The sequence below is a fragment of the Phocoena sinus genome, chromosome X (assembly GCF_008692025.1).
Source record: "Phocoena sinus isolate mPhoSin1 chromosome X, mPhoSin1.pri, whole genome shotgun sequence".
NCBI classification, from domain to species: domain Eukaryota; kingdom Metazoa; phylum Chordata; class Mammalia; order Artiodactyla; family Phocoenidae; genus Phocoena; species Phocoena sinus.
Window position 1 is genome coordinate 130,814,736 of NC_045784.1, and position 10,967 is coordinate 130,825,702.

At 46.7% G+C, this 10,967-nt stretch overlaps 2 protein-coding genes across 3 annotated transcripts in view; both read right to left on the bottom strand.

Moving 5' to 3' along the window:
- Positions 1 to 1,172, bottom strand: part of MPP1 (membrane palmitoylated protein 1) — a 22,677-nt gene extending 21,505 nt beyond the window's left edge. Inside the window, exon 1 of one of the 2 annotated variants that reach the window (XM_032619968.1) lies at positions 975 to 1,172. Coding sequence is in view for 1 of the 2 variants with exons in the window: in XM_032619967.1 (XP_032475858.1) it covers positions 584 to 685 (102 nt within the window). In the remaining variant the exon portion in view is untranslated. Of the gene's footprint in view, positions 1 to 583; positions 854 to 974 lie in introns of those variants that run through there. The other variant, XM_032619967.1, reaches the window with a different exon arrangement.
- On the bottom strand, positions 967 to 9,718 carry SMIM9 (small integral membrane protein 9). The gene is made up of 3 exons (XM_032619049.1): positions 9,577 to 9,718; positions 8,550 to 8,679; positions 967 to 1,018 (listed from the first exon to the last, which is right to left on the bottom strand). Exons 1-3 carry the CDS (start codon positions 9,716 to 9,718, stop codon positions 967 to 969), a joined length of 324 nt encoding a protein of 107 aa, XP_032474940.1.
- Positions 9,719 to 10,967: the final 1,249 nt, after the last annotated feature.

A 10,967-nucleotide genomic window follows, 5' to 3' on the forward strand; every position in this document is an offset into this window, starting at 1 on the left:
AACACCCAGAAGAATGAGAGATAACAAGAAAATTATCAACCCTGCCCTCTGGGAATCTTTGGGATGGAGGTGATGAGCTATTTATGGGCCATCATAGGAATCTGGGGGGCAGAATTACCTGTGAGATGACTGCCCACAGACAGACACAGGGGTCCACCCATCTGCACCCCAGCACCAGGCGCCCTGCCTAAATGCACAGGGACGGTGAGTGAACACTTTTGGGGCCAGCGTTGGCTTTTACAACCCTTTCTGCTGACACAACCACCAAGCAGTCCTACTCTCGGATCTGTTCCTTACAGTCTTTCTGTGACCCTGACTTCCGTCCACGAAGAAGTTTCCCTTGACCTTAATCAGCTCTCGGTCGAGGCCGCGGCCTCTCCCGATTCTCGCCTTGAGGCGCTACTGGGGGCCACCAGCCACCGCGCCCGGAGTCCCGCCCGAACCCCGCCACCCGCCGCGGCCTCCACCCCGGGGGCAAGACCCCCGAGGGCAGGGCGGCGGGCGGGGAGGGACCGCGGCCGGAGGCGCGGCCTAGAGACGAGGACCGGCCCGCATCCCGCGCCGGGCCCCGGGGGCAGCTCACCTCGGGCCGGCTGCGCTTCTGCAGCAAGTGCTCCAGGTAGAGGTCGGAGAGCGCCGTGCGCATGGCGCCCCCGCTCTCGCCCTCGCTCGCCTTCAGCGTCATCTTGCGGGACCTGGGACGCCGGGCGCTGGGACGCGGGGACGCGGGGACGCGGGGACACGGGGCCGGACAGAGCCTGGAGCGGCAGGGCCGCGGGCCTGCGGCGCGGAGGCGGCAGAGGCGGCGAAGGCGACTGGGAAGCGGCGCGGCTGGTCAGTCACCACCCCGCAGGCTGTGCGCCGAGAGCGCGGGGGAGGAGCTCCGCCCACGCCCCACCCTCGCCACGCCCCTGCCCCCGCCTCCCGTCTCCCCCCTCGCCCTGGGCCCCGCGGGCCCCTGGCGCGCTACGCACCTGAGGGCCGGAAGGAGGCGCTGTTCCCGCCGAGGCCCCTGCAGCTGAATCCCAGAGGGGTCATAGGAAAAAGCACACCGCTCTCAAACCGCAGAGGACCCACAGCCTGGGGCGGGTTGAGTGCTCGACCTACACCCGGGCCGAATTCGTGGGGACGGCAGGGGAGCATCCGAGGGCTGCGACGGCCGCCCCTCCGACTCCAGGCTCCACCCAGAAACCGATGTGGGCACAGGACTTTGAGGAAAGGCCTTTTAAGGCTCCTGTGCTGCTGTTATTTGTCTTAGGCTACAGCTCCTACTGCTAATGCCACAGAAAATGGAGGGATCAGTGGAAGCGAAGAAAGCCAACATTCCTTCCGAATCCTTATACCCTAACGCCTTCGTGGCGTTAAAACAGCAGCCTAGACGACAGACTTTCTGAACAAAACAAACATTTCCTGTGCTTACAGAGCTCAGGGCTGTCCACGATCTGTACACACCTTTGCCTGATAAACACCTGGCCCCTTGACCCCAAGGGAGTAACCTCGCAGTATTATAAGCAGTTCATTACTCTATGTAATCTTATTTGGACCTTCCAGTACCTCATAGACAAGAAGGGCAAATCCAGGGGCAAGAGTTTGCAGCCAGATCATCCAGTTTTCTCTGCTAAGAGGCTGAGCTCACGTGATTGCTGGCTCCCTTCCCCAAGATTACCCTGAAGGAACTATAGAAGGCTGAGATACACACACACACACATACACACAGAGGCAGAGACACAGACACAGAGAGAGAGAGAGAGAGGAGAGAGAGCTATTGAAATTAAGACAGTGCGATACCAGTGCAGGGATAGATTAATGGAGCAATGAGATAGATTAGAAAACGCAGAAACGCACCCAGTCATGTGTATAACTGTGTATACGATACAGGTGCCATGTTAGGTAAGTAAAGAGGGACTTTTCATTAACCAAAGCTGGAAAATGATTATTTATATTGAAAGAGATGAAGCTGGAACCCTCCTCCATGCTATATGCAGAAAAAAATCTATTCCAGATGGATTAAGGACTTCTGTGTCAAAAACACAACTTTAAAGCTCTTGACAGAAAACATCAGCGAAGAACTTTTAGACTTTGGGATAGTGACAAACCATTGACTATAAAACAATATTGATCAGTTTGACTTTTGCATTAAGAACTTTTACTCATCAAAAGACAAGCTAAAAAGCAAAAAAGATCAGTTGTGCTTTTGCAGAAAATATTTTCAATACACACAACTGACGAAGAATTCCTACTATGAACATATAAAGGTCTACAAATCAATAAGGAAAACACAAACAATCCAGCAGATAAATGAGTAAAAACCACGAATAAGCATTTCACAGATGGAGAAACCCACGTGAACAATAAACATATGAACAGATGTTCAACCTCATTAGTGATCAGACCGCAATGAAATACCACTGCACCTCCATTCAATTATCAAAAATTTAAATGTCTAACAATATCAAGTGTTGGAGAAGATGTGAATCCATATGAGTTCTTGAATATTGCTGCTGGGAGTACTGCTGTTGGCAGTACTATTTAGGAGAACAGTTTTGCATTATCCCATAAAACTGAACGGTACCTTCTGAGCCAGGAATCCCACTTCTGGGATAGGTTTTGTGAAACTTGATAAACTAATTTTAAAATATGTGTGGACTTGTAAAGAACAAGAATTGCCAAAGCACCCTAGAAGAACAATGTGGGGGAACTGCCTTCTAGATTGCAAGACTTATAACAAAGCTATGCTAATTAGGAGAGCATGGTATGGGCACAGAAATAGACAAATAGACCACTGGAACAGAAGAGAGACGAGAAATGGTGACATGACAAGAGGCACTGTAGAGCAGTAGGGAAAGGACACGCTTGCAGTAAGGGCGACTGGGGATCCATAGGATCAAAACAGAAACCGAGACTGGTTACAGGTGAAGGCAAACACGCTATCTAAACTATTGCAGTCGGAGGACTTCAGAGGGAGTGAATCCTCGAGCAAAATGTAGTTAAAAGTTTTTGTTGAGGCAAAGCTCAGGGTGGAAAAGTACTGGGAGGGCAAGTCGGCTGACTCAGAGGATGCGTGGTCATACAGCTGGTCTTTTTTTCAACATTCCCATGCCTTTTTCTGGTCGGCTGGTTCCAGTTCAGGGTGCTCAGTGCTCAGAATCAGGCTTTGCTCCTTGGAATTTATTGCAGCTATCTGCTTTTCTCAATTCCTAGAACTGCCTTGAGGCACACAAATTCAGTTCAAAGTTCATGACTGGAAAAATATAGTTTCTCACAATGTTTTTAAAAAATGAAATTAGACTTTACCTCACACCACACAAAAATGTATTCCGAGTAGCTGAAGGACTTAAAGGTGAAAGGCAAAACTATAAAACTTTTAGAAGACAATATAGGAGACATCCTTTATGACTTAGGGGTAGAAAAGCACTTACGCAGAGGAAAATGATTGCCAACTCGCACTACATTAAAATAAGCACTTCTGCTGATCAAAATATGTCATATCGAGAATGAAAATACAATCCTCAAACTGAGGGAAGACATTTTCCACAGCTATAGCCTACAAAATATTAGTATACAGAGTATAGAAAGAATTCCTACTGATCAATAAGGAATAAATGAACCTAAAATTAGAAAAATGGGCAAAATTCATAGAAGAGCAAGACAAATGTCCTATAAACACATGAAAAGGTCTTCCATCTCATCAGTTATCGGGGGAATGCAAAGTAAGAAAACAATAAGATACCATTACTTATCCGCCAGATTGGCAAAAATTTAAAAGGCTGGTGGTGTTGCATCTTCTCAAGGATGCGGATATAGTCAATCACAGTGTGATAGTCCTCAGAGGAACTCTTGCACTTGTACACTACAAGACATGCATTAATATTTAGAATAAAAAAGACAGAAACAATACAGATGTCCGTCTACAGTCGATGGTGTAAATGATTAGAGGTCTTTTCTTACAACTGGGTGGAAATGGGCTACAGGCATCGACGTGGATGAATCTCAAAACAGAAAATCACAGGAGAATGCATGCCTATGATTTAGTTTTTATAGTTTAAAAAGAGGCAGGGCTCTGGCGTGAGGAGACAGGATGGGGATTACAGACCCAATGCAGCCAAAAATAAATAAATAAATACATTTATAAAAAGAAAAAGCAGCTTAAAAATTCTGGGGCACCAAGCCTAGGGGTACTTCAGGAATTTTTAAAATACAAGCAAAATTAAATAATATATTGCCAAACATAACTGGCAAAAATGTAAAGAAAACCAAGGAAACAACGCAATGTTCAAGAGAGGCGGAACCTGGAAACTCGTACAAGCGCTACGTGGACCAGCGTAAGGCTTTAACATGCTCATGGCCTGTGACCCAACGACTGCACGTTCAGCAGTTTGTCTTAAGGAACAAGCTGGGCAAGATATAAAGACTATAAAGATGTGTGTAAGGATGCAGCTCTTCTTTTCATTACTACTTAGACTTCCGTCCCCGGCTCCCATGTGCTGAGTAGCGGGGGAGAATTTAAGTAAACATCCAATCTGATTTAAAGGTTAGTGCAAGCTGATAAGTTAAACTGTCACTTCAAGTTTGATCAGAGGATGGTCTCCTCCTGCTGTGTGGAGTGTGGGACAAAGGGTGTGTGGCTGGATCTCACCTCCACATCAATGAGAACATCCATTCGGTCTTTCTTTCTCTTCGCATTTTTCAGGAGTAAATTCCTAACCCCGTCCGTGCCCGTGCTTAGGCCCAAAGTCTGGGAGGCATCCTCGGAGCCTCCCTCTTTCCCACCCCTCACCTGACCCATAATCAAACCCTGATGCTCCTTCACCCTCTGTCTGGATTCCGACTCTTCCTGCAACTCCGCCGATTCCCACCCTGGTCCCAACGAAACTGTCTCTCACCTGGATTTCGGTAAACCTCCCCGCTGGGTCTCCCTGCTTCTGACCTTCTCTACGTGGCAACTGAGATGACCCTTTAAAGACACCCATCAAATGACGTCCCTTCTCTGCTCCCTGCTTTCTGTTGGCTCCCAGTAGAGCCCAGATGCTTTCTGAGGTCCACCAGACCTTACTCTCATCCCAGCCCCTGGCCCTGCTGTGCCTTCCACCCGAGCCAGGCTTGGTGTTTGTTTTGTCACCTTCCCAGAACAGGAGGTGTTCAATAGTGCCCACGGAGTGAATTATTTCCAACTCAGAACAGCAAAGGGGAAAGCAAATGAATAATGTGTAAAACTATCACCTGCATTACATTTGCAATAGTGAACAAGTACAAACACCCTAAATTATTATTATATGGGGGGTGGTTAAACGACTTCTGTCGAATCCACTGCAAGGAATACTATGCAACACTTTCTGATATGGAAAGATAGCCACGATACGTCATACAGTGAAGGAAATATGTTTAAATTTGTTTCAGCACCTCTCCAACTTAATTGGCCACAAAGCCCTATTGTGTCGTAACTTTTTTGTTTGTTTCTTTGTTTGTTTTGTGGTACGTGGGCCTCTCACTGTTGTGGCCTCTCCCGTTGTGGAGCACAGGCTCCGGATGTGCAGGCTCAGCGGCCATGGCTCACGGGCCCAGCCGCTCCGTGGCATGTGGGATCCTCCCGGACCGGGGCACGAACCCGTGTCCCCTGCATCGGCAGGTGGACTCTCAACCACTGCGCTACCAGGGAAGCCCGACAATTTAATTTTACCTGATACATACTTCCTTAATGCACACAAATAGCACACTCTGCACTCTCTTGGAATCTTCTAGTACTTCATTGGACTGGTTCACCTATGAGGACACTGGGAAAGGAAGAGAAAATGACTGCTGAACTGAGTTTAAATTCCAGTACACTGTCTTGGTCTGCACAGAGCTACTTTGTAGTTACATCACCTTTTCCAAGATAAGATTTTGGACAGCTTCTTTTCTTATCATGAACCAAGTAATTTCATATTGCAAAAACTGCATTCATGACTTGAGAAAGTAAGAGTAAGTGTGTGGTATCGGAGTGTGATCAGATAGTTTTTCTTCTTTTGTTTTTAAAGTTTCTCTTAAAAAACGTACTAATTAAACAATACGTTTTGTTGTGGAAGGATTGGAAAGTGCAGACACACAAAAATAAACATGAAACTACATAACAACAACAATAGTGATAATTAAAGTCACCTATTCACTATCACAAGGAGATGGCCAATGTCTAAATCTTTCGTTAGGTCCTTAAAAGATTTTTTCCCTGTACGTATAGTTTTTCACAACAAATTGGGTGAAATTGTATATCCTCTGTTATAATCTGCTTTTTTCCACTCAACAATATTTCATGAATCTGATTCCATGTAATTACCCTTCTACAGCGACGTTTTGGTGACTGTACAGTACTCATTGTATGAATGTCCACTGCTTTCTTTAACCAGCCAAGAATCATTTAAGTTGGTTCTATTTTTTCACTAGTATAAACCGTACTAAAAATTCGTTAGATTGAATACGTGTATTTTTGCGTACTTGCCAGGGCCCCGAGAGGTTAGCCAGGCTTCCATGCTGATTTCCTCAGGTAGCAAGCAGCAAGCCTAAGCCTTCTTTACAGCCACCGCTAATGGTTATAGAGGGTGAATAGAGAGGCACAGAGAAACTGTTTGCAATCCTGACTGTGAAACGTATCCATAAAAAATCAAGTATTATTCGGCGTCTAGTATGTGCCCGGTCCCAAGTGCCAATTTTTCCTGGGACTTGATGCACCCCGTATGACTAGAGACTCAAACCTTCCTTTAATTTTGCAATATAAAAAAAAAATATGCCTTGAAGTGTTTTCTTCTGTTGAATTATTTTGGTTGTTTTCTACCAAAAAATTAATTATGTCTCCTGCATCTATCATTTTTTTCTCTAATCTTACTTTCACTAAGGTCTTTGTTTATCCAGCTTTTTGGATCCTTTTATATTTTGTCATCCATGTCTTCTTTTGTTTTGTTCTTACTGTCCTTGTTTGTTCCCAGCAAGCAAGGGTTTACTGGTTTCTCTCCCCAGGCTGAGCCATTTACTTCAAAAAAGGAAATATTTCTCTCGGCATGTTGCCTGCCTGTCTTCACAGAAGTCCCTCTGTGTGTGCGTGTTTCAGTAAAGCCTCAGATGTTTCTGATGCAGCCGGCCTGTTGGCCAGAGTTTGAGCAACAGTGATTTAAAAGATAGAGAATCAAATGTATGTTGACTTGAGTCCTGGCTTCTTTAGTTGTGAAATGCAGTCTTCCTCTGTGCTTGGGAAGAAGGAACAGGGTTGGTGAACACAGAGCCTGTACTTCCTGCGGCGGGGGAAGGACAACTCTGAAGGGGGTCACCGGAGGCCTTGCAGGGCTTGCAAGGCAGTTCAGCTTCTCCCTGACCCTGCCCCCTGCAGGCGTTGATCCCTGATAATACCCTGCACACCACACTCCCGCCACACAGTCTGCTTCCAGAGTATCTGGTTCTCTCAAGTCTGGGTGTGGCTCTTCTTGGTTAAGAGAGCTTTGAACTGAAGTAGACCATGTGCCCCTGGTCTCCAGCTTCCACCCCCACCCCTGGCCCATACAGTGATGATGCAGGAAGAGGGCAACGGCTGTAAACCCTTCCCTTTGAAAAGAGGAAGACCGGGAGGCCTACAGCAGTCCCTGCTCTGTAGTCATTCTGGAATCCCGATGGTCAGACATTGATCAGACCCAGCTCTTCCTCCTAGAAGGGGGAGCTCCCTGGCCCGTGGCCCATCCTCCAGGACGCTCCCCCGGTCCACTATTATCTGTGGCTGTGCCTGAAGCAAGTGTCCTTCTCATGGCCGATCCGAGGTCCGAGTACTGCTGTACGGCTCAAACAATGAATAGCTCATTTAGTTCTGTTTGGCTCCTGTGAGTTCTAGGTGCCAGGAACCATATCCAAGTTTGTTTCCTAGACATGGTTCTTGATCTGTGGTCGTTCTGAGGTTATCAGGAGCCTTAGGTGGGGATGCCACACCCTTCACCTGATCTTTGACCTCAGCCACTTTATTAGATTCCGCAGTTTGAACAGCCCTGAGCCACCAGGTTGTAATAATTCAGTTGTCTTATTTCTCTGTCTCTAGTAATCAGGACAGAGACAGGCAAGTGGTCATGTCTTAGTAAATACTGATTGAATTAATGAAATTCAGGCTTTGCTAGCTAAGCTTAAGTATTTTGTTAGCTATTTCAGGAATCTCTTTGGCTTCATATGATTTAATAATAAATATTTCGGCAAATTTTCAGGCAGTTGAAAAGTTAATCACATGTTTTCCATGTATAGGTCCTAAACTAAAGGGAAGGATAATTAGGAGTTAATGAAGTTAGTATAAGAAAAAAAAAGATCAATTGCAAACACTGGTCTTTAAACGTCACACGTCAGTGGTTGGAAACGTAGGGAGTGGGTTAGAGAAACAAAGAGAAAGTGCAGGAGACTTTTTCAAAGGGGGACACATGGACTTTCAGAGCGGTGTTCCCACAATCACCTTCCTCAAAACTTTTCCTTAGTTACAGATGCGCAGGCTGGTGTGGAACTTGGCTGTTCCTGCCTCTCCCTCGGTTCCCCCTCTCCTCCCCACAGCAGCTTACGTAAGGCAACAGAGGGTCCACATGATTGCTGAGATGATCAGAAAAGCAAAAATGGCAGCTGTAGGGATGGAGCTCCTGATGAGATCCCACAGGTAATCACTGAAGTTGCTCAGCCAGGACCTGGAAGTTTCTGCAGGAAGAACAAAGACAGTCACTGAAGAGAGCCCGAGTAAGTGATGAAGCTGGGATTCGAAACCTGGTTCAAGTTCAAATAGTTGTCCCAGATCTCAGGTTCTTATAGTTGCCCAGGGCCCATATTCCGAACAACTTTGCTGTGCTAAGAGATTAAAGGAATACACTTTTGGGAAAACAAAGGTATCCTCAGATAGATATCATCTTTTCCTCCTTGTATGTGAAATAGGAGCAATGATCTCCGCCCCAGATCGCTTAAAGGTTGTTTGGAGGTGTCTGTGAATCAATGGGGTACACTGTGAGCGAGGAGCACGACTCAATAGACACCATGCTGTTGCCTAGAGGGTGTTCGGGGGGCTGAGGGCCCTGAGCGTCCCGTGAGGAGAAAGGAGACGGCCGCCTGCCCAGTGGCACCGACAGGAGGAGGCCGGGGCGGCTGGCAGAAGGAGGTTCAGGGTCTGCTGATCAGGGGAAGAGGTAGGGCAAACAAAAGTGTCTGTGGTGTGACGTCAGGAGGGTTCACCACTCACAACGATACCCTTTCCAGAGATGGGAAGGGACTCAGCACCACGCTGGGCTTTGGGAGCAGCTAAGCCATGGGTCAGTGGCTCATCAGCTTTAGCTTAAATTTCGCTTCCTTTCTGAAGTCCTTCTTGACCCCTCCCCCCAAACAACTTTAATTATCCCTTTGTCCTCAGGGAGCATTTGTCATATTTTATGGAAGGTTGACACCTATGGCTTTGGCTTAGTGGGTTCATGCTTGTTGAACCAAACCAGAAATACTTTGCTTTCCTGTGAACATTTTTTTAAAAATACAGAATCACTCTTTCCTGACCTGAGACAGGAATCTTACGTCCTATGAAGATAGGAACATTCATCGTAACAGCAAACACACCCCTTGAGCGTGGTTCCAATCCATCCTGGTCTTGTATTCCGAAGGCAGATAAAGGTGACAGAGACAAAGCGACAGTTTCCAACAAGAGGCAAGTCAGAGAGCACAGCAGAAATCCAATGCTCAGCAGTTTTGGGGGTTCCATGGGCCCTCCCGAGGGCCTGCACCGAGGGGAGATGGCTTTTCCCTTGGCTCGTCCCGAGGCAGCTCTGTCTGAAAAGTCAGAAAATGGTGGTTTAGATTTTATTGCAAACCTAAAGCTGTTATGAACACAAGAAAAATTCACTTGCTGACACTGTCGAATCCTGAATACAGTCAGTTTCCAAGGCAAAAACCAACCCGCCTTCAAGAAACAAAACAACACAAGACAGAAGTTGACTGTGCTCCATCGGATCAGGTATCTGACATCCCCTCCTAAACCACATGTCCCTTTGGGATTTTCCAGCTCAATTAGTGAGAACTCTTAAGTTGTCCAGGCCAAACCCTGTGGTGTCATCTTTGACTCCACTTTTTCAGTCCCACATCCTTTTCATTTTGTTTTGTTTGGAGTTGGGTTTATTACTGAATCAGCAAATTAGCAGTATAAATGGTTAACCAGGTATGAATTTCAGTGGATAAGGGGGCACAGTCCATCATGGGGGTGGCGGTGGCCCAGAAGTTCTGCAGTCACAGGAGTTCGTAGCTTCCTGCTTGCTGCCACTGAACAGCCAAAGAGATCTCACTTTGTTGTAAGTCAGGTAGTATCCTACTGACTTCCCTGACCTCGTGGCCTGTTATCTACTCTTGATCACTCCACCTCAGCCTCATTTCCTCTGGAACAAGCCCCACGTGCTCCTCTCTGTTTTGTTCACATAGGCTATTCAGGTGCTCAATAAATATTTTTTGAATGAATGAGTGGGTGGTGACTTCGGGCAGATATTGTTCATCGCCAGGCATCACCACCCCCTCTTCACTTATTACGTGCAACCAGAGAGGCTAGAAAAGCGGAATCCGCTTTCTCCCAGCCAGCCTTGCTGCTAGCAATGGCTGTGGGACATAGTTTTGGACACTGAGGCATAATGGAGATCTGATGGGTGGCTTCCGGGAAGGCTTTCTGCTGTCTTGATAAAAGTAATGGCGCTACCATTTCCCCTTTGTGTTGCCTTGAACATTCTTCAAGTGTTACCTGGGGTTGGAGGAGCCATCCTGTGACCATCAGGCAATGGACACAAGGAAAAGGCCAAGAAAATGACATCTATTCTGGCTCTGACAATTTTAAGCCACTAAACCAACACCTCTATCTGCCCACCTCTCAACTACTAGGTCTGAGAAAAATAAACCCCTATTTGAGCTTTCTATTACTTAAGACATTTAGAACTGACATTCTCATCCACTGCTGAGACCCGTGTCAGGTA